The sequence below is a fragment of the Ovis canadensis genome, chromosome 8, assembly GCF_042477335.2.
Source record: "Ovis canadensis isolate MfBH-ARS-UI-01 breed Bighorn chromosome 8, ARS-UI_OviCan_v2, whole genome shotgun sequence".
Classification (NCBI taxonomy): domain Eukaryota; kingdom Metazoa; phylum Chordata; class Mammalia; order Artiodactyla; family Bovidae; genus Ovis; species Ovis canadensis.
Genome location: NC_091252.1, coordinates 72,636,145 through 72,659,145, shown reverse-complemented (window position 1 = coordinate 72,659,145; position 23,001 = coordinate 72,636,145). Strand labels below are relative to the sequence as shown.

Sequence of the window (23,001 nt, the reverse complement as noted above, 5' to 3'; positions counted from 1 at the left end):
GGGACGGGGTTGGGGTTTGGGTTTGGGAGAAGGAATCACCAGTAGCCCGCTGTGGCGTGTAGGCTTCTGATTTAGGTCAGGACACAGAACCAGTGATTGCTTAGATCTCATAATCATTCCCTGTGGGTGTGCTTTCCTAATACAGAAAAGTGTCTGCTTGTTTGGGGGTTTTCTTTGTCTGTCTGATTCATGTCATGGTCTCAGCCCTCAGCAGAGAGCCTAGCAGGAGACTGCTTCCATGACTGTGCTGAAATTCCTAAGTTTTGGAGTTGGTTAATCCTATTCAAGGCTTCCCTGGTGGCTCAGACAGTAAAGTGTCTGCCTACAATGCAGGAGACCTGGGTTCGATCCCTGGGTGGGGAAAATCCTCTGGAGAAGGAAATGGCAACCCACTCCAGTACTCTTGCCTGGAAAATCCCATGGGAGGAGCCTGGTAGGCTACAGTCCATGGGGTCGCAAAGAGTCGGACATGACTGAGCAACTTCACTTCACTTCACTTCAATCCTATTCAAGTGTTTGTGACTTCCTAGTGATTTAAGAATGCTTGAATGTTTTCTAAAAAAGGAAAGAAAAGCTTAAAAGCGACTGTCAGAGGGCTTGCCTCAGTGCACCAGTATGAAGTGACCAGTATGATTCTGACCAGAAACTGCTAGTCACAGTGGCTTAGTAAATCCAGAGTTGTTAAGTGAGAGATAGGGTCCTGTTGATGGTGACTGCTGCAGACGCTGTGAATCCTTTCCTGGGGCATCCTGTGGTGATCTTGCAATAGAGCAGGTCCCCACCCAGGTTTACTGCTGGTTCAGACAGCTAATTGAGGCAGTAGAAGGTAATGATTAGGAGCTTGGGTTCAGCCTCAACTTGACTCTGAGGCCTGATTCTACCACTTAAAGGCTATGTGATTTGAGCAAGTGAGTTAACCTCTCTCAGGCTGAATTTCCTAATCCATAAAATTGAGGAAACAATGGGGTTAGTCACCGTAGCAAAGGGTTGCTACAGGGAGTAACTAAGATCATGAATCATTGAGACAATAATAGGGAGTATTCCATAAATGTTAACTATTATTGTTGATATCATCATTATCAAGCAGTTATCTAGTATCTGATTTTTTTCTATGACCAGATGGAAATGTATTTTCATTGTATTAAATATTTCTAGATACATCTTCACATTTAAGCCTGCCCCTTTATGACAAGACTGAAGTGTGGATCCTCAAAGTGGCCCATGAAAGCGCTTTCAATCTGTAACATCCTTCTGAAATCCACTCATCACTTTGAAGGAGTTTAAGGACAAAGAAGGCAGAGCCCCTTTGCCAGAGAATCTAGGATGGTCCTCTCGAGTGTTCAGGAAAGGCACACTGTCAGATGCTACCTTCTGATACTGAATCAGTCTCACCTGATAACCTAAGATGCTTGTTCATAAAGGCATGTTAATGAGTACACGTAGGGAGGCAGGCTTGAGAACAGAAACAACCATTATTATAACCATTATGTAGGTGATGAAATTCCCCAGATGAAAAACATTTCCCAGGGTAGATAGTGTTCCTTTGTAGGACAGGGACAGTGACATCAAAAAACCAGCAGAAGCATATTTTTCTGTTGTGAAAACAAAGTAAATGTCCAAAAAATGTTTGCTGTTTAAACTGCTGGCAAACATGTAACTGATTTTTCACTAAGATAAGCTTCCAATTTCTAAATAGCACACACATTTTTCTTCTCGAACATATTTTCATGTTTTTATGATATTGCCTGTGAATCTTTACTTTGAGTGTAATTTAGTTTGTGGCAAGAAAAGAAACAAAGTTTATAATTGTTCCCTGTCTGATTTTCAAATATTCCCTTAATGATAGCTTTCAAGCTGTTCAATATAATCTTTTCTCATCAAAGCATAAACATGAGAGGGAGCTCCCAAATGAAAATAGATTGAGAGAACAAACTTGATGGGGCATTTCTCTTTTATTTTAACAGACTCCTAGAAATTGTCATTTTCAAAGCCCAGTTGAGGAATTTAATTTTAATGATGTAGTAACAAAATACACAATACGAGATAGACATGAGGATAATAAAAATCCCTTTCTTTCTTAAATGAGGATCAATAGCATTCTACTATGTTTCCTTCAAGTAATAATGTTTCTTGCTCAAAGTAGAAGTTCAACTTGAGGAAGGGAATTTGTTTAAATATTTAATTTTTAATATGTGAAGTCATCCATTTGATCCATTCTTATTACTGATTGCCTTATTGGTGTGAAGAATGGTTTCCAGGATAAAGTTTGAAGCAAGCTCTTTTTAATGGCAAAGTGTTTTATATGTTTTTATTGTTAATTAATTTTTATTGGAATATAGTTGCTTTGCAATACTATGTTAGCTTCTACTGCACAGCAGAATTAATCAGCTGTACATATACATACATGTGTATGCTCAGTTGTGTCTGATTCTTTGTGACCCCATGGACTGTAGCCCACCAGGCTCCTCTGTCTATGGGATTCTCCAGGCAAGAATACTGGGTGGGTTGTCATTTCCTACTCAAGGGGATCTTCCCAACCCAGGGATCAAACCCAAGTCTCTTGCATCTCCTGCATAGGCAGGTGGACTCTTTACTACTGTGCCACCTGGGAAGCCCACATGTACATATATCCCCTTCGTTTTGAGTTTCCCTCCCATTTAGGATTCCATGAGTGAAGTAGGTCAGAAAAAGAAAAACTAATATCATATATTAATGAATATATCTAGAAAAATGATATAGACGACCTTATTTGCAAAGCAGAAATAGAGACAGAGCTAGAGAACAAATGTATGGATACTGAGGGGGTAGGCAGGGTGGTATGAATTGGGAGATTGGGATTGAAACATATACAGTATTGATTCTATGTGTAAAATAGACAACTTATGCTAGCTGCTTTTGATTACAAAGAATTGATGTGTTTTCAAGGGCACTTGAAGGACTAGGAACATGTAGGCAGACACATGGATTCTCAGGTTGAGTTCAACCACAGCGTCTCTCGGAGCCTCACAGAGACAGAAACTGGAGTGTAATTCCAAGGCCTTCAAGTCCCGCAGTCTGTGCTTCTCTGGCTTGGTTGCTGTGGGCACCCATTTCCATCTACTTCTCTCTCTTCCAATCGTCATTCTCAACCCTATTCCTTGTGCTTCCTTATAACTCAATGTACTCTCACCCTGTTTTGTGACTTCTCTCTCTGGGCAGACTTTGAGCCTGAAATCCTATGGCTCTTTGCCTGAATTGCTCCTTAGCTCCCAATTAAAATTTCTGAAAGTGGAATCTCACAGCCTCTGCCTGTCCCTGTTTGTCCATCTGACTACATCACGGCTGTCGGACAGTATATGTGGTGGGTTTCTGTCCTTCCCAAGGTCTTCCCTTTCTTTTTTTTTTTTTTTTTGCAGGTGGAGAAGCCATAGTTCAAATATGGCTGTTCCCCCTTAGCAGGGAGCTATTGATACTATGTATAAAAAAGTTCAGTTCTCAACAGGGGCTGTGAGGGCGACAGGCCCAGGGCTGATACATCCAGTACAGAAAAGTCTGACGGGCTGACAGATTGTTGGTTACTATTCACAGGGGGCCGAAGAGCCTAAACTAAAATGGGAACACATCACAACTCTCGTCACAAGCCTCAGAGAATTTGTGAGGTCCACAGACCGGAAGATCATAGCCACCACCCTGTCTAAGCTGAAGCTGGAGCTGGACTTTGACAGCCATGGGATCAGTCAGGTCCAGGTGGTGCTCTTTGGTTTTCAAGATGCTGTAAGTATGATGTTTCACCCATGTTTTCCCAGCTAAAATTAGTCAGAAAAATAGGATAAAAACATAAGCTCTGTTGCTTTTTCTTTATTTAATCATTGTAATGAATTCTTTTCTCTTTAGAACATGAGTAAGTATGAGATGGTTGCCTGTCTGTGTGCCTCGAAGCACTAGCTTTGTTATATAATCTGGTGTCTCCCCCAGGTTAGATACACATAAAGTGGAACAGCGTGGAAAATAACAACACTCACAGACATCTCCCATGGCTGCACTTTGTTCTTATGAAATCATGTAGTTGGTCACTATTTATTTTGATGATTTTAGCAACAGAGCACTATTTAGTCCTGCGCTTTCTATTATATATGAAAAGTGCCATCTAGTGGTCACTCGGAAAAATGTAACCGTACAGATCAGAATGATCAGAATGATCAATTTTTTCCCCCCTTGCTCTGTTTTCCAAACAGAACATTTTAAACATACTTGTTTAAAAAATATTCACTACTCCCTAGCCAAAAATATACTTTAGAGCACAGGGCATCATTGGATAAAAATTAATTCACAGGTTCTGGTGAGAGATCACTGACAGTTCCTCGCTCTCATAGCGAGTTGCTATGCAACACAAACTTGAAGCCAGTTTTCCAGAAGCCTGATTCAAACCATATGTGATATCCTTGAATGAGACTTGCCTGTGGAACTTGTACCAAAAAAAGCCTGAAGTCCCTCCCAGAAGCCCTTACAACTGACTGCGGGAGACAGAAATAAGAGAGTTCCCAAGGTGCCGGCCATCTGAATAGGGAAGCACTTTGCATCATTTTAGGTAAATTCTCCAAATTGACTCAGTCCTAATGAGTTTATTGCTCCTACCTAGAAGATGTCTTGACAGTTGCCTTTGGCGCATCAAAAGATCCCTGATTTAAAACTAAATTGTAATCCTTTAGTGACCTTGTTTTCCCTGGAACTCTGTGCAAGCTGCTCAGTCTTATGCTGTATCGTAGGCAGGGCAACACTCCTGACTCAATTGACGTCATGGCAAATGAGAGCAACTGGCCAGGCTTGTCACTAATATAATGCTAAAGGCACACTTTCTCTGTAACTAGGGAACCCCAGCCAGCTGCAAATAGAATCAAATAACTTAGTGAGTTTGCAACTTGCTCGCACATTTGGCTTCCAGTCTAGAGGCTGGAAAGCAAATAGGCAAGTAGAGTTCAGATTGAGAGTGGGTTAGCTGTAATCCTGGGCCACAGACCAAGTCACACACATACACACACACACACCTACACCCCTGCTCTTGCTCTGACACACGCACACACACACACACACACACACACACACACCTGCTCTTGCTCTGACTAGAGGTGTCCCAGATGGACTTGCACTGTCCAGGATGGGAATGAACCCAAAGAATGGCCTGGATGTAATATACTGTTTAATGAGGGGCTGTGAGGAGCTGGTCATGGTGATAGAGGACCCCTCCTCCATTTTCTCTTTGGGACCCTTGAGAGAAAGAGTATTAGTTACTAACTGTTGCACCCACATTAGTCAAATAATCAGGCGAGTCCTTTAAGAAAGTGCCAGGACAAAATCATTCTGAAGGGATTTCCTAGAACAAGTGGGAACCTAGCAATGGTCCACTTCCTTGGGAACAACCACTCTGAGGAATTCCTCAGACAGACAGCCATCTACACTGGGGGATTTTGATGAAGATGATCAAGGGCAGGAATGAGCCACTGGAACTCTAGCTTCTGGTGTGAGATTACAGCTAGGTCGCCTTCTCCCCAGCTTCCTCTAAGATCTCTAGTCAGACTCCTGTTGGGAAAAATAGCGTCTTTTCTTAAAGACCCAGGTCAACCAGAAATTAGTGGAGTTAAACCAAATTTTGAATAAACCTCTCTTAGCCTTATGATAAAAGTCATTTATAAAAAGGTAATGGCTTACCCATACAATGGAATATTATCAACCTGAAAAAGGAACGAAGTTCTGATACATTACACTAAGTGAAATGAGCCAGACACAAAAAGACTGCACGATTTTCATTGTGTGAGACACTTAGAGTAGTCATATTCATAAATGGGAAGTAGAATGGTGGTTGTCAGGGACTGGGAGGAGAGGGCAGAGGGGAATCATTGTTTAATGGGTGTAGCGTTTCAGTTTTGCAAGATGAAAAGAGTTCTGGAGATGACTGATGGTGATGATAGTGTTAACTAAAAAATGAGCCACAACCTGAAAGTAGAGAGTTACTTTATTTGGTGGGAATGTTAAGGACCCTGAGCCCAGGAGACAGCCTCTCAGTAGCTCTGTGAAATCTGCTCAGAGCAGGCAGGAGAGGGAGTCAGGCTATATACAAGTTAGCAGCAAAGGGGGCAAGCAACCTGAACATCAAAGATTATTGTTAAATAGTAAGGAAAACCAGATATCAAGCTAAGGAATTTAGTGTTTTCTATATAGGGAAAGAGGCAAGCCTCTGGGCTCTCTGAATTCATTCCTTTCACAGGCACCTCAGCTATCAGAAGCCAAATCTGTTTCTAGATGCTTTACATCCTTAATTCCTTTTTTACCATAAGGGATGGCAGGTGTGGTGGATGGCTGCTTCTGGCATCCCATCTCTTCACTACACCAGCAATTGCCATGGTTGGGGATGGTGGCATCTACTGGATCACAGTTTTGGGAGCCCTCAGTCACATTAGGAGGCCTGAAATCGCTGACGGCTGTGCAATTTCTTGCCCAGTGATACAGCAGGAAATGTTTCATTTCACACTAGCACAACAGTGTCAATGTACTTGATGCCACTTAAAAATGCCACTTTAGCTGTACACTTAAAAATAGTTAAGATGGTAAATTTGATGGAATGCATGTTTTACCATAATTTTTAAAAAGAAAGGTAATGCATATATCTGTGTCAGTGTCTGTGTAAATAAGTGAAACATTATGAGTCACTTTAAAAAGATAGTCTTACAACAAAGATTTTTAATGTAAACAGATCGTCTGGAATAGTTCGGCAGTTTATTCCCCTTAAAAAAAAATATAAGCCATTGTGGGGTGGAAAACAAGGCGCGCATCGTGGCAGGTCTGTAGGCAGCACGTGTGTTCTCATATTCCCCCTTTAAGCGGTGACTGGCACTTTCAAGTCATCACATTATGCTGAAGTGCTTGGTTGTGTTGAACAGCAGCCATAACATTTAAGCATAAAAAGGAAATACATAGTCTCGATGCATGTGTGTGTGCTGAGTCACTTAATTCATGTCCAACCCTTTGCGACCTCATGGACTGTAGCCTGTCAGGCTCCTCTGTCCATGGGATTCTCCAGGCAAGAATACTGGAGTGGGACTCTTTTTTTTTTTTCCCTTCCTTTATCACTTCCACCATCCAATCTGCTGACATCATAAAAGGTAGAAGCCGCAGATACTGAGTCCCAAAGAGGCAACATTCCCATTTAACTAGATTGCCTTTCATTGAAGTGGTATATCTCACTTGCTTACATGGGAATCACCAAACTTCATTTTGAAGTGGTAATTTTTCGTTTGTTTTCTGATGACATAAATAAATTATTCACAATTCAGAGTGAAGAAACCTTTTAGTTATTATTGTTGGTAGAATATCATCCGAATGCTTGCATCAGCTAGGTTATTTGCAATTAAATATTAAAGTAAACCATATATCACTCTTTTTCTCCAGGTCAATAAAGTTCTTCGGAATCATAACATCAAGCCACACTGGATGTTTGCTTTAGACAGTATCATCCGAAAGGCGGTACAGACAGCTATTACCATTCTGGTTCCAGGTCAGAAATGCTTAACTACTTTGCAAATATTTAGTGTTTGGTATTTTCAATTACTATTCATCTATCATTTATGATGTCTCCTCACTGCTTTTAAGACAACTTAGCCTTTTTTTTTTCATCGTTCAAAGCCACCAAATAATATTTATCTAGTGCATGTACTCTGAGCAAAATATTTACTAAGGAAGACTTGTTTCCTTTTCTTTAAAGATCATCATTGGATATAAAGACAAAGAGAAAATGATACAGGAGATCCAAATACATATGCATTTCAATATTTAGATATCTGTACCTACAAAACACACTCCCATGTCATCCTTTACCAGTGGTTCCCATTGATTGATGTAAGGAGCTCTTTAAAATTACAGTTTTGAGAGATCCATCCCAGACTGAGGGAGAATCTGCTGAGGATAAGCTCAGGAATCTGATTATCCAGGTCATTTTTATACACAGCCAGGTTTGGAAATCACGGGTCTAAATAGATGCCAGCTATGTTTGCATTGAGATATTATACCAAAGGGTATCTCAATGAATGCAACCAGGTTATGGGAGTAAATGTGCGTACTAAGTTGCTTCAGTCATGTCTGACTCTGTAACCCTACGGACTATAGCCTGCCAGGGTCCTCTGTCCATGGGATTCTCCAGGCAACAATACTGGAGTGGGTTACTGTGCCTTCCTCCAGGGGATCTTCTCCACTCAGGGATTGAACCTATGTCTCTTACCTCTCCTGCATTGGCAGGTGAGTTCTTTACCACTAGCACCACCTGGGAATCCTGTTATGGAGAAAGGGAGAGATGCACTCATGTTCTAAGACAAGCTTCCAAAGTGTTTTGATAGTGTACCCATAATAGAAATTTTAAGCAGAGCTATTCCACCTTGCATGTATGTGTGTGTGTGTGTGTGTGTGTATAGATAAAGAAATAGATTGATTTAAGTATATGAATTGGGAGAAGGCAATGGCACCCCACTCCAGTACTCTTGCCTGGAAAATCCCATAGACGGAGGAGACTGGTAGGCTGCAGTCCATGATGTCGCGAAGAGTCGAACACGACTGAGTGACTTCACTTTCACTTTTCACTTTCATGCATTGGAGAAGGAAATGGCAACCCACTCCAGTGTTCTTGCCTGGAGAATCCCAGGGACGGCGGCGCCTGGTGGGCTGCCGCCTATGGGGTCGCATAGATTCGGACACGACTGAAGCGCCTTAGTAGCAGCAGTTACATGAATTAGAAACGTGTTCTAAAATAAAAGAAACATGTTCTGTTGTACTAATTTGTACATGTATTATAAAGTATTCTAAAACAGAAATCTAAAAAGATAAGGTAAATATAAATATGAAACCTTTCAAATTTTATGTTATTTATAAACAGAACCACAGACTTTCAAGTCATCATAAACCCTTCTGAGTTGTGGAGTTCCTTCTCTTCTTTCAGAATGCCTTTTCTGGTTTCAGGGTGAGGGATTAACATTTCTTTCTTATGAAAGGAGGAACTAGAAGTTCTAACATCCCTGAATAGGTTGTTCCCCTACGTGGTGCATACCTCACCCCCTACCCCCCACCCCATCCCACCTGCCGCCTCCATCCCTCCTGCCACCTCCCCATGTGTTCTTGTAAGTTTGTCTTCAGGTCTCATTTTACGAGATGCCCCCTCAGAGAGTCCTGACTGACCCCAAAGTCTACAGTAGACCCCTGTCTCTCTCTCTCCTTGGAAATGGTTTTCCCATTGGTGACATTTGCCCAATCAGAAACTACTTTTATTGTTTTGTCTAATGGCTGTTTCCCTTACCAGAGGGTAGCTTTTATTCTGTGTCAAACACATTGTCCAGCATGTTGCCTGGAAATGAACAGACTTCCAATAAATATTGGTTGAAGCAATCAGTAGATGAGTTTTACCTGGTTATAACAAATTAGAGTGAAAACTTTTGCATGACTTAGAAAAAACGCTAGCAAGGCTTTGAAACAAACGGCTGGCAGTTGGATGTGAACCTGAAGAATGTAAAGCTGGTAGAAACCTAGTGTGATGCTCTAAGGAAGTCAGCACATACTTATGTCTGGATGGTTAATCACTCAGATGAGCCTGGGTGTGGGAAGTATACCAAAGAGGGGTTATAAACCCAAAAGATGTAAGGGGTAGGTATAGGCCATGAGTTACACTGTGTGCTGTGCATGCAAAGTCACTTCAGTTGTGTCTAACTCTTTGTGACTCTATGGACTAATCGGTCAGGCTCCTCTGTCCATGGGATTCTCCAGGCAAGAATACTGGAGTGGATTACCATGCTCTTCTCCAGGGGATCTTCCTGACTCAGAGATCGAACCTGCATCTTCCACCACTCCTGCATTACAGGCAGATTCTTTACTGCTAAGCCACTGGGGAAGCCCCAAGTTACACCCAGTAGTAACCTAAATTGAGAATGGCTAAATGAGGAGAAGAGAAAGGGATTATACTTTGAAATAATTTAAATAGCATATAAATAATCTGGTAATCTAATTTGTAGTAACTTCTTTTAAATTGGATTACCTAAATGCAATGTATCCTGGAATAGAAAAAAGAACATCAGGAAAATTAGCATAATCTAAAAATACTCCAGTTTCCTTGATACAACTGATACTGTACCAATGTTAATTTCTTAGTTTTAACAGAGGTACCATAGTTACATAAGATATACTAGGTGAACTGGGTGGAAGGTATGTGGAGTTCTCTATATTATCTTTATAGTATTTCTGTAAATTCTTCCAAAATATAAAGTTGATAAAGCACACTGATTATCATGCTGTAGATGAAGCACTTTAAGCTTAGAGGGAGAGACAGGGACAAGGGACAACGCAGGGAGGCCTGTCTCCTCACGTGAGTGTCCCTGTGATGGGCGTTGCTCGAACCCAGCTCGTGTGCAGAGGAAGGAACACTCTATGAAAACAGTTTGCTCAGCAAAGTTTTCTGTCCTTCCACTGTGAAATTGGTTTCTTTGAGGCCACTAGGGGTCTCTGATGACAACTGAAATGACTCTATGAAAGCATTTTAAAAAGTGAGCAAAAAAAGAAAAAAGGGACTTCCCTTGCCGTCCAGTGTTAGAATTCCACACTTCTACCGCAGCGGGCAAGGGTACAATACCTGGTCAGGGAGCTAAGATCCTGCAAGCTGTGCGGCATGGCCAAGAATAGTAATAATAAGTGGAAATTTCAGAGAATTGCTTTAAGAAAGTATTTTTTAATATTCCTCTCACGATGCAGGAAGACAATATATACTCTACATCAATATGTATATGTTGAAATATCTGAACAAGGGTAACCAATTTCAAGCATTTGACAATTCCATTGATTTCCAAATGCCCCTAAGATTTTGTTATACAATTAAGATTCAAAGAAACTACACTAAAAATACCTATCTTTTTAGTCTCCTGATAAAAAATTCCTTTTAGATGACATGCTAAAGAAACCAACAAATTTAAAAGTATGCCATCATCAGTACACACATTTCTTAGATGTGTTTGTTGAGAGGACCCAAATGTTGGCTTTTAAAGATTCTCTAATAAAAGGAATCAGAGCTCCTTGCAGAAATGGTTGATTTCCAGGCCTGCCTGGGGCAGAGGAAATTCAAGATGAACCTGTAACTTACTGTGATGGCAAAAAGTAAGGAAGTGCACCAAAAGAATGGAAGCTGATACAAAGGACCCTGGAGACAGCTTGAAGGACTTTCCAAAGTCTAAGCCAGGGCAAATTAAACAAAAAAATCAATAAAAATAATATTGGATTATATGTATAGAGTAAACTAAACAGCCACAAGTCCATACTGATATAAGTAATTGAATAAATATGTATATGGAGGAGAAAGGCCAATTATTATTTGTCTTAGTAGAATTCCAATTAATACATGTAGAAGGGATGAGGGAAATAAAAAATCACCATTAGGCATACACCACAGTAATAATTATTACAGTAAGAACCATCAATAGCTGCTGAGGTAAGCAGGAAAAATAATGCTGAGAAATGAGGTATTTGAATGGTCTCAGGCAATCTCCCGACAAGATATCTACTAACTACAGAGAGAAAACAGTGACACTCCTTTTACCAGAAGCTCAAGGTAAGCACCACTCACATAAGACACAGCAGCCTTGGGTACCTCCTGATGTGATGCTCTGAGAAGGACACAGCATCACCTTTGTGGTATAGGAGCCGAAAAGGCAAAGCCTCAACCTAATCTTGACAAGACAGATATGAACCAAAAATTTGAGGACCAGGACTCCTCAAAAGTGTGGAGGTCTTGAGGGATAGAGAAATACTAGGGTACTGTCACAGATTGGCAGAGACTGAGAGACACGTCAAATAATGCCACGTGGGATCCTAGATCAGAAAAAGGACATCCTTGGGAAAACAGTGAAATTCAAGTAAGGTCTGTAGATTAGGTTGATAGTAATGTATCCATGTGAATTTCCTGGGTTTGGTAACTGTGCCAAAGCTGTGTAAGCTGTTACAAATATTTAGGGCAAGCTGATACTGGGTATACAAGGAACTCTCTGTACTGTTTTTTGCAACTTTTCTGTTATTCCAAAATTATTTCAAAATGAAAAGGAGAAAATAAGAAAATGTTCCATCTTATTTCTTCTGGAAAAGAACACACAGAACAGAGAGTACTGAGTAAACCCCATATGAGTTTCTTTTTTTTTTTCTCTCTCAGACTCTTTTCCCACTTGTCTTCAAGGATCAGCCCGTGGGTTATTGGTAACACTGAGTATCTTTCATTACTCTTCAAGTACAGGCTGGTTGTGGGTGACCAGATGGCAAAATTCTGAGCATGAGACTGTGTTGGCCCAGCTAAGGCAGAGAGAATGCACAGTGCAGGCACACTTCTGATGGGAGCTCTATCTGTTTAAACTGCTAGAGTCCTTGGTGTTACTCCCAGTTGTTAAGCTGAATCAGTCCCATGCCCTGTGTCCACATTAATATAAAATGACCAGCACCCCAAACTACATGCCGTGTTTAATGCAGGGATCGTACACCGCACTGACAAGTATTGTGATCCTACCATGTGTTAAAGAAGCTTGGTCTGGTTACTTTCCTCTGATGTGGCTGCCAGTTGGGGTGGAGTGGGCGTGAGGGGAGGTGGGGATCGTATTGCTGTTTGATCCTCTCTTGTGTTTTGGAAACATGCACTCCCTTTAGTTTCCAACACATGGGCTTAATTACTGTCCATTCATTCCAGAGTCCCCTCAGTCCCTGCCTTTCTCATGACACTTGGCTCTGTCCTGACTGTTCCCTCTGCTTTCCATTCTCCTCAGAGAGCTCATTTGTGCTTCCTTCTCTTAAGCTTCCCAGGTGGCTCAGACAGTAAAAAATCCACCTGCAATGCAGGAGATCCAGGTTCGATCTCTAGGTTGGGAAGATCCCTTGAGGAAGGGAATGGCTACCTACTCTAGTAATCGTGCCTGGAGAACTCCATGGACAGAGGAGCCTGGCGGGCTACAGCCCTTGGGGTTGCAAAGAGCTGGACATGACCGAGCAACTAACATTTCACTTCTCTCAAGTACCTCTTCCCCTTTCTCCACCTCAAGGCTTTCCCCTCCTCCAGAACCTGCCTAGGCCCTTCCATCTCCTTGAATCCATCAAAGACTAAGCCCCACACTAGGTTTAGTCATTGCAAATATACTTTACTTACCCCTTAGCACTCTTATTACATGTACCTGTGAATTATATATGTAGCTAGGTGTATAACTGAGAGCATCTAAGATAGTCAAGCTGAATTCATTTGTACTTGCAATTCCACGTTATCTTTGCATATGCTTTCATGACTCTTGTGTATATTTGCCCTAGTTCTCCTTTAGGTTGTTTCTTTTGGAGGATCAAGACTGGATGCTCTCTCTCATTTGCATGTTTTACAATATCTAATTTGATGATGTGTCCTCAGGAAGCCATCATGAAAGATCAAAATAACAAACCACTGTATTCACTTATAGTTTTCTACTTTCTTCGAACTATTGAGAAAAACTTTTAGTCGTTGACCCATAAGTAAAATGATGACATATGGTCATTTAAAGTGTACAGAGTTAGAGGAATGTAAGGGAACATTTAAATGTAATAATAAGTATTAGAAATTTTCCCTCTCCTAAAGTGAGATTATATTCAATAAGACAATAAACCTTTAAAATTGTCTTTAAATTTTCAGTTTAGAGACCATAAGAAAAAATTTAGAAAATTTAAAAAGGCCTATTCTTGCTCTAATTTAATATAGATTGAACTCTCTTATTTTTTTTTAATTTTTATTTTTACTTTATTTTACTTTACAATACTGTATTGGTCTTGGCATACATTGACATGAATCCGCCACGGGTGTACATGAGCTCCCAAACATGAACCCCCCTCCCACCTCCCACCCCACATCATCCCTCCGGATCATCCCTGTGCACCAGCCCCAAGCATCCTGCATCCTGCATCAAACATAGACTGGTGATTCGTTTCTTACGTGATAGTATACATGTTTCAATGCCATTCTCCCAAATCATCCCACCCTCTCCCTCTCCCTCTGAGTCCAAAAGTCCGCTCTACACATCTGTGTCTCTTTTGCTGTCTTGCATACAGGGTCATCATTACCATCTTTCTAAATTCCATATATATGTGTTAGTATTACTGTATTGGTGTTTTTCTTTCTGGCTTACTTCACTCTGTATAATCATTTTTTAAAAAATATTTATTTGGCAATGCCAGGTCTTAGTTGTACAGCACATGGGATCTAGTTCCCCAACCAGGTATTAAACCAGGGCTCCATGCATTGGGAGTGCTGTCTTAGCCACTGGATCACCAGGGAAGTCCTCTTATTTTTAAAGATTTTTTTTCACTATTTTGTTCCCTTATAAATAATCCTGGAGTCAATCCTAGTAATAACTTCCATTCTGCCAACATTTTTTAAAGCTAATATGGCTCAGCCCCTGTAGCAGGTTTATGTAAATTAAACACCTGATTTTGAGTTATACCTACAGCTAACACAGAGAATGAAGACAAAGGGCTTCCCTGGTGGCTCAGACAGTAAAGAGTCTGCCCGCAATGCGGGAAACTCGGGTTCTAGATCCCCTGGAGAAGGAAATGGCAACCCGCTCCAATGTTCTTGCCTGAGAAATCCCATGGACGGAGGAGCCTGGCAGGCTACGGTCTGTGGTGTCGCAAAGAGTCAGACACAACTGAGTGACTAACACAAAGAATACTATAGATGAACTAGGAAATAGAATTTTGGAAGGAGAAAGGCGATGGTGCAGACAGCAGAATAGAGGTGGAGTTTGGCTAACCTTAAGAGATAAAGGGTAAGGATGTGGAGAAATTAGAACTTTTGTATACTATTGGTGAGACTATAACATGGTGCAGCCACTATGGAAAACCAATGTGTGGCTCCTCAAAAAAAAAAAAATTTACCTTATGTTCTTTTGGGTATATATTCAAAAGAATTGAAAGCAGGATCTCAAATAGATAATTGCACACCCAAGTTCACAGCAGCATTATTCACAATAGTAAAGAAGTAGAAGCAACACAAGTGTCCATTGATAGATGAATGGATAAACAAAGTGTGGAATATGCAAACAATGGAGTACTGCACAGCCTTCAACAGGAAGGAGAGTCTGACACGTGCAACAGCATGGATGAAGTTTAAGGACATTATACCAAACACAGGTCAATACGGCAAAGACCGAACAGTTCCCTGGAGGATTTGGCAATGAATTGGCCCTTTGGCTGCATTGCTGTAGCAGCTGTGTTAGAGTAGTGGGAGGGGTCTTCCATCACTCCCACTGGCGCCCTCCCCCAACACAGGGGCTCTTCAACGGTGGCTCATGGACTCTCAGAATTGGCTTCAGGGAGTCAGTGAGCCCTCAAGAAACAGGGCAAATGCTGTCTGAATGTGCTTCTTTTCTGCATGGCTCTCATCAGATTCTTGGTGGGTTCTGTGATCCAATGAAAGCTCCACATGCCCATAATGAGATATCACCCCAGACTTGTGGGAATGGCTAGCATTAAAAAGAATACAAATAACAAATGTTGGCAAGGATGTGGAGAAACAAGAACCCTCCTACACTGCTAGTGGGAATGTAAACTGTTGCAGCTACTATAGAGAACAGTATAGAGATGGCTCAAAAAACTAAAAATATCATATGACCCATCAGCTTCACTCCTGGGTACGTATCAGAAAGGAACAAAAGCACTAATTTGAAAAAATACACTTTTTCCAATGTTCATAGCAGCATTATTTACAGTTGCCAAGTTATGGAAACCACCTAAGTGTCCTTTAACACATAAAGAAGATGTGGTGTGTGTGTGTAAATGTGTGTCTGTGATGGGATACTGCTACTGCTGCTGCTAAGTCGCCTCAGTCGTGTCCAACTCTGTGCAACCCCATAGACAGAAGCCCACCAGGCTCCCCTGTCCCTGGGATTCTCAAGGCAAAAACACTGGAGTGGGTTGCCATTCCCTTCTCCAGTGCATGAAAATGAAAAGTGGCAGTGAAGTCGCTTAGTCGTGTCCAACTCTTAGCAACCCCATGGACTGCAGCCCACCAGGCTCCTCCCTCCATGGGATTCTCCAGGCAAGAGTACTGGAGTGGGTTGCCATTGCCTTCTCTGGTGATGGGATACTACTCAGCCATAAAAAGGAATGAAATTGTGCTCTTTGCAGCAACATGACATGGATGGACTTGAAGAACCTTATGCTGAAGTAAAGTCAGACAGAGACAAACACTGATACCATTTATATGTGGAATCTAAAAAAGACAATAAGCTACTGAATAAAACACTGATACAGAGAACAAATTAGTATTTACCAGTGGGGAGAGGGAATGGGAAAGGGGCAATACAGGGGTACAGGGAAAATAAGGGTCATTCTAGGATTACATGAAATACGTGTGAAACTTTTGAAAACTGTAAAGAATTATAGAATTTAGAGAATGTTTCTTTGAAAATAAAAGTTTCATGTGTCATAGCATATGGAGCCAAGTCCAATATTTCTGGTACCCTGATTTTACTTAAATTAAGAATGTAATTCCTTTTCGGGGGGGGCCATTTTGAGAACCTAATCATAATGTATAATGGTTTTTCCCATCAGAAGGTATCATCCCAATTCTGAAGTGACCTGCAGATGAACTCTTGGCCTACAGTCTGTTTAAACTGGAGACTTGTAACTTTTGTACTTTAAATCTCAGTGGTGAGTCAGTAGGTTAGCGTAGGACACACACTAAAAATTAACCTAATAGTCAAAAAGTCAAAAGCAGATAGGCCTGCTAGAGTGAATATAAAGTATGTGTGTGTATTTTCAGTACTCGCCCCTCCCACCTCCACACATTTTGAATGTTACAAGTAAAAAGCGTTCTGTCTTCCTACTTTTGTTTATACAATCTCTCTATGTCTCACTTTCCCCATTTTCTAAGTGAGTTAATAGTTGACAGAATCAAAACTATGAATTTTAATTGTATAAACAAATTTTCATATTCTTAACAGGTTTTTACACAATTGCCTATCTGATTTTAACAGATTTCCCACGTATCTTATGTGCTGTGTGAACATTTTTCTTCTGTTTGAGTTAGATCATTCTGAGTTTACATATCTTATGAATTTTGCAAGTCTGCTGGAAGAACAAATCTGAAATAATGTGCAGAAATCCATCCTCACTTTTGGAAAAGCAGTTGGGTATACACCCTATTGATAGCAGGGGAGATGACATTCATGTCTTAAGAAATTAAGGCAGTCATTCTTATTTCATTAAGATTGTTGTTGATCGTATGCTTAACAGAACTGAGGCCACATTTCAGCCTTGCATCTGAGAGTGATACTGCTGATCAAGAAGACTTGGATGCAGAAGGTGACCATGATGAACGGCCTTCAAATCAAACTGTCCGAAGACCTCATGCAGTCCTTGAAGACGCGGTGGCCACCTCAGGGGTGAGCACGCTCAGTTCTACTGTATCCCATGACTCCCAGAGTGCTCACCGATCACTGAATGTACAACTTGGAAGGATGAAAATAGAAACAAATAGGTAAGGCCTATTCCAATGTGGGTGGGTTTCTTTTTTCTTACTTTTATATAAGTGCATGTGCTTGGAGTCTACCTTAAAGATTGGTCCATAGAATATACATAAGGTAATTCCTTTTTCCGATTCATATAACCTTGATTTCATTCTTTATTAAAATGAGAGTTTCATTTTAGCCTCTTCAGTCAAATATGTTTTCTGCTTCTCCCAGTTCAGTCCTTCAGCACCTCTTCTTTGATCACTGCACTAAGATTTTCAGAGTAACTTAGTTGTAACCTCATAGACTGTTTGGGATGCAGGCTCAGAGCAACATGTACCATCCAGTAGATAGCTGAAAGACAAGAAGAGAGTCTGTGATCTTGAGACCCATGACTTGGAATATCATCAGGTTCTTTCAGGAGAGGAAGAGCTCTGTTCTTAAAGAGAGAAAACTAATGGTTCAAAAGTTTTTCATTTTAGAGCCTTAAAATGATGATCCATTGACCTCATTTATGATTTTATTTGTAATATGCTGTATCATATCTGGAGTTTAATTTTTCTTTGTGAATTTGATAACACAGAACTCACATGATCAGGTTATTAAGTGAACAGGAAATATGTCCTTGTGCTTCACAAGATGTTGACACAGTTCAAGGTCTGAATCTTTATGATTTATAGCTTCCTGTGCTGGTTACCGTTGACATGTGGTAAACTGACTTTATGACTTTGGGTTGACAGGGAAAACTTTTTTATTATTTATATTTTTGGAGTGAATCAATAAACATTGTTCAAATATTTAGAAACCTTAGTTGAAAATCCAAGTTATTCACCAGGAAGATAAAAATATTTTATTTCTGGTCGTATGTTTGGGTTCTTAATAAGCTTGAATACCAAGCTTGTATGAGTAGTACCAACCAACCTCATCCTATATTTAGAAACTTGAATTTTAGTTGCATGATTCAGTAAATCCATACTTAGCTTCTACAGTTTACATACAGAAATCTTTCTGAATAAAGGGAAAGTGGCTTTCTTGTTTCTGTATCCTGGATTTTTTAAAAAGAAAAAATTGATTTATTTATTTGGCAACATCAGGTCTCAGTTGCTGCACATGGAATCTTTGTTGGGTCACGTGGGATCTCTCGTTGCGATACATGGCCTCAGTAGTTGTGGTGTGCGAACTCTCTAGCTTAGTAGCCCCACTACATGTGGGCTCTTAGTTCGCTCACCAGGGATCAAACCCATGTCCCCTGCATTGCAAGAAGATTCTTAACCACTGGACCAACAGGGAAGTTCCCTTTTCCCAGTCTTGTCCTCTGAAACCCACCTCTTTACTTCCCACCTGTTACTTAGTGGAAAAGAATTGGAGTCTTTCCTAAGATTTCATTTAAATCTTCACGTCCTTCATTTCCTCCTCTTCTCAAGCAATATGGGCTTCCCTCCTAGCTCAGTTGGTAAAAAAAAATCCACCTGCAATGCAGGAGACCCTGATTCAATTCCTGGGTCGGGAAGATCCACTGTAGAAGGGATAGGCTACCCATTCCAGTATTCTTGGGCTTCCCTTGTGGCTCAGCTGGTAAAGAATCCACCTGCAATGTGGGAGACCTGGGTTCAGTCGCTGGGTTGGGAAGATCCCCTGGAGAAGGGAAAGGCTACCCACTCCAGTATTCTGGCCTGGAGAATTCCATGGACTGCAAAGAGTCGGACATGACTGAGCAACTTTCAGTTTCACTCAAGCAATAGTCCCATTATGATTCTCCATCCATTAGAGCAGCTGTTGACTTTAGTCACTTCTCTTTAATTTACTCTCTGGCACCCAGTCCTGAAGGGAGTTGTGTTTTCATACCTTTCTCTGGTTTCTGGAGGAGGAGAGTGCACTCATGACTGTTTAGGTCCCGCTACCCACCCAGCTCTGCCCACAGCTTCCAGACAGTAAAGCTACTTTATTTACCAGTGAGCCAGTACATTTGCTCCTCTGGCTCCTGAACCTTCTGTGTACTTACCCTGGCTTATGTCAATAGAACATGCCTCTCCTAAGTGCAGCCTCTTCCTTCTCTCCTCAGCCCATTTGCATTACCCTGACTTACCACCCCCATGGTCCCCATCATCTGTCCACCATGCTTGCTCCACCCATGGTCCCTGGGCACTGCCCTTCCCCAGCTGCTTTCTTCACATCTCTTTCCTGAGGGTATCAGATAGCTAAGGGCCTGCTCCCCGCATCTGCCCACAGGAATTACCACGTCTTTATTACATTAGGATGTTGTTGCGTTCTTACAAAGCCCACTCATTTATGTTTTCTATGTATTTACATGCACATGTGTGAAATCTCTATGGTTACTGGCCTGTTTTTTTTTTCTTTTTCTAGTAGAATCTCCCACAGCTCCTCCATCAGCCCTAGAAAAGTGAGACAGGGCACAACATTCACTTCACGTAGGGATGTAAAGAAAGGGCGGCTGCATTAGGACAGGTGCCAACAAGGGGCTGGTCATGTCTACACCGGTCCTTGTAATTTTCAGTTGAATATTACTTGATATACAGATGTACATATATTGCAAAATAAACTTGAGGAAATGTTAATGTATTTTTAGGAAAGGGTATAATCCTCAGGTTAGAAACAGTAAGTTTATATTTAGGATAATCACTGATGAATATCTATCCAGCTCTTGATTATTCGATCATCAATAATATTAAATAGTAGAAAGTAGCAAAATAGCTTTAGGAAGCATGTTTTACTTAAATATAAAGTATATGCTTACCTAAAATGTTCTGGAAATAATTCATTTCACATAAGGAGTTGGGACGATATTGCAGAGGTAGTTAAAATCTAACTCAGGAGGAGCTGACTTGTTATCTGATTTCCCTTTCCTGCAATTCTGGAATTACCCACCAACCCAGCTCCCCACCCTCACCTATTTGAGTTAAAAAATTGACCTCATGGCTGATCCTTGCCAAATTTTTCTGGCACAGAGAGGCAGTCAATTGCCTTGGTTTCAAAGGATTTCCCTATTAACAGAAGACTAAGTGAAAACAAAACTGATGGACTGGATATGGCCTAAAAATAAATAATTCTGAAAGCTGGATTTGGGACAAAATGAGGTGGCTTGTCAGTGCTTTGCTTCCAACGTTAAGTTCTGGCTTTTAGGATAAAAAGGAAATACATAGTCTAAATGTGTGCATGCTAAGTTGCTTCAGTCATGTCCAACTCTCTGTGACCCTATGGACCATAGCCTGCCAGGCTCCTCTCCCTGTCCATGAAATTCTTCAGGCAAGAATATTAGAGTGGGTTGCCATGCCCTCTTCCAGGGGATCTTTCTGACCCAGGGTCTCCTGCGGCTCCTGCACTTCAGGCAGACTCTTTATGGCTGAGTCACCGGGGAAGCCCATAGTCTAGATAGATGTAGTTAAATTCTAGAAAATTTCACTGTGTGTTCTTTGAGAAAAGCAGTAAGAATACTGCAGTATGAATACTATCGCTATTCATACTGTAAATTAGCATGAAAGACAAAAATATATACCAGACCAAAAATTGCCAAATTAAAAGTTTATACTGAGCTTGCTGAAACTTTCTCTGAATACCATTTGTGTTGGAGCAGATAAGTCTCCCTTAATCCTCTCCTTCTTTCCTTCTTTCATTTCTACTGCCTAATCCATTTAAGTGTACACTGTTTACTTCACAGTTGTCTCTAAACAAGCTGTCTTCCTGTAACCACTGTCTCTGTCTGCCTCCCACTGTTTTCTTTTTGTCTCACCTACTCACCTACTTTGCCAACAAAGGTCTGTCTGGTCATAGCTATGGTTTCTCCAGTAGTCATGTATGGATGTGAAAGTTGGACTATGAAAAAAGCTGAGTGCTGAAGAATTGATGTTTTTGAACTGTGGTGTTGGAGAAGACTCTTGAGAGTCCTTTGGACAGCAAGGATATCTAACCAGTCCATCCTAAAGGAAATCAGTCCTGAATATTCATTGGATGGACTGATGCTGAAGCTGAAACTCCAATACTTTGGCCACCTGATTCAAAGAACTGACTCACTGGAAAATACTCTGATGCTGGGAAAGATTGAAGGCGGGAGGAGAAGGGGACAACAGAGGATGAGATGGTTGGATGGTATCACTGACTCAATGGACATGAGTTTGAGTAAACTCCAGGAGTTGGTGATGGACAGGGAGGCCTGGCATACTGCAGTCCACGGGGTCACAAAGAGTTGGACACAACTGAGCGACTGAACTGAATTGAACTGAGCTCTACTATTACCCTTTCTTCTACCTGATAGCCTCCCATGTCTTTGTCCTGTGGGAAAGGGGTGGAACCTGGAGGTCAGGGAGACAAACCCTAATGAACCCCGGGAGGCCTCTTGTCCAGTGCCTGAGTCTGCAGCAGAGAACAGACAGCCCTTCTTAAAGGCCAAACACTGTGTTTGGCATTCTACCTATGCTGATTCTCATCAATGATTACAGTAAATCCTCTCAGAAAGTTCTACTCTTCGTTTTTACAAATGAGAAAACTGAAGCCCAGAGGCATTCAGTCATTTGTCAAGGTTAACATAGAAAGCTTATGGCTGAACCAGGATACAGGCCCAGGGCTGTCTCCAGCTGGGCTGTGCTGCCTTCAGACCATGTCAACTGAAGCAGAAACAAGCTTTTGGAATGGAATCTGGTCCTGAGTTAAATCTGTCAATACTCAGAAAGTAAAACAAATAGAGATTGTTAAGAGCCATGAAACAATGTACCTTGATGATCTTATACATAATTATATTTGTTGTTCAGTCACTCAGTCATGTCCTACTCTTTGCAACCCCATGGACTGCAGCACGCCAGGCTTCCCTGTCCTTCACCATCTCCTGGAGTTTGCTCAAACTCATGTCCATTGAGTCAGTAATGCCATCCAACCATCTCATCCTTTGTCATCCCCTTCTCCTCTGCCTTCAATTATTCCCAGCATCGGGGTATTTTCAAATGAGTCAGCTCTTTGCATCAGGTGGCCAAAGTACTGGAGCTTCAGCTTCAGCATCAGTTCTTCCAATGAATATTCAAGGTTGATTTCCTTTAGGAGTGACTGGTTTGATTTTCATGCAGTCCAAGGGATGCTCAAGAGTAACCAAGTTCAAAAGCATCAATTATTTGGTGCTCAGTCTTCTTTATGGTCCAACTTTCACATCCATACATGACTACTGGAAAAACCATAGCTTTGACTCTATGGATTCTTTTGGTGGCTCAGACAGTAAAGAGTCTGCCTGCAACGCAGGAGACCCAAGTTCAGTCCCTGGGTCAGGAAGATCTCCCGGAGAAGGAAATGGCAACCCATTCCAGCATTCTTGCCTGGAAAATCCCATGGACAGAGGAGCCTGGGGGGCTACAGTCCATGGGGTCACAAAGAGTTGACATGACTGATGAACTTCACTTTCACTTTGTCAGCAAAGTAATGTCTCTGCTTTTTAATATGCAGTCTAGATTTGTCATAGCTTTTCTTCCAAGGAGCAAGCATCTTTTAATTTCATGGCTGCAGT

General features: G+C 41.3%; 1 protein-coding gene across 1 annotated transcript in view; it reads left to right on the top strand.

Annotated features, from left to right (window-relative positions):
- The window catches only part of MAP3K5 (mitogen-activated protein kinase kinase kinase 5), a 231,163-nt gene that overhangs the window by 202,617 nt on the left and 5,545 nt on the right, over window positions 1-23,001 (top strand). Inside the window, exons 24-26 of the mRNA XM_069598470.1 lie at window positions 3,568-3,753; window positions 7,423-7,528; window positions 17,284-17,527. Coding sequence (XP_069454571.1) covers window positions 3,568-3,753; window positions 7,423-7,528; window positions 17,284-17,527 — 536 coding nt within the window. The remainder of the gene's footprint in view (window positions 1-3,567; window positions 3,754-7,422; window positions 7,529-17,283; window positions 17,528-23,001) is intronic.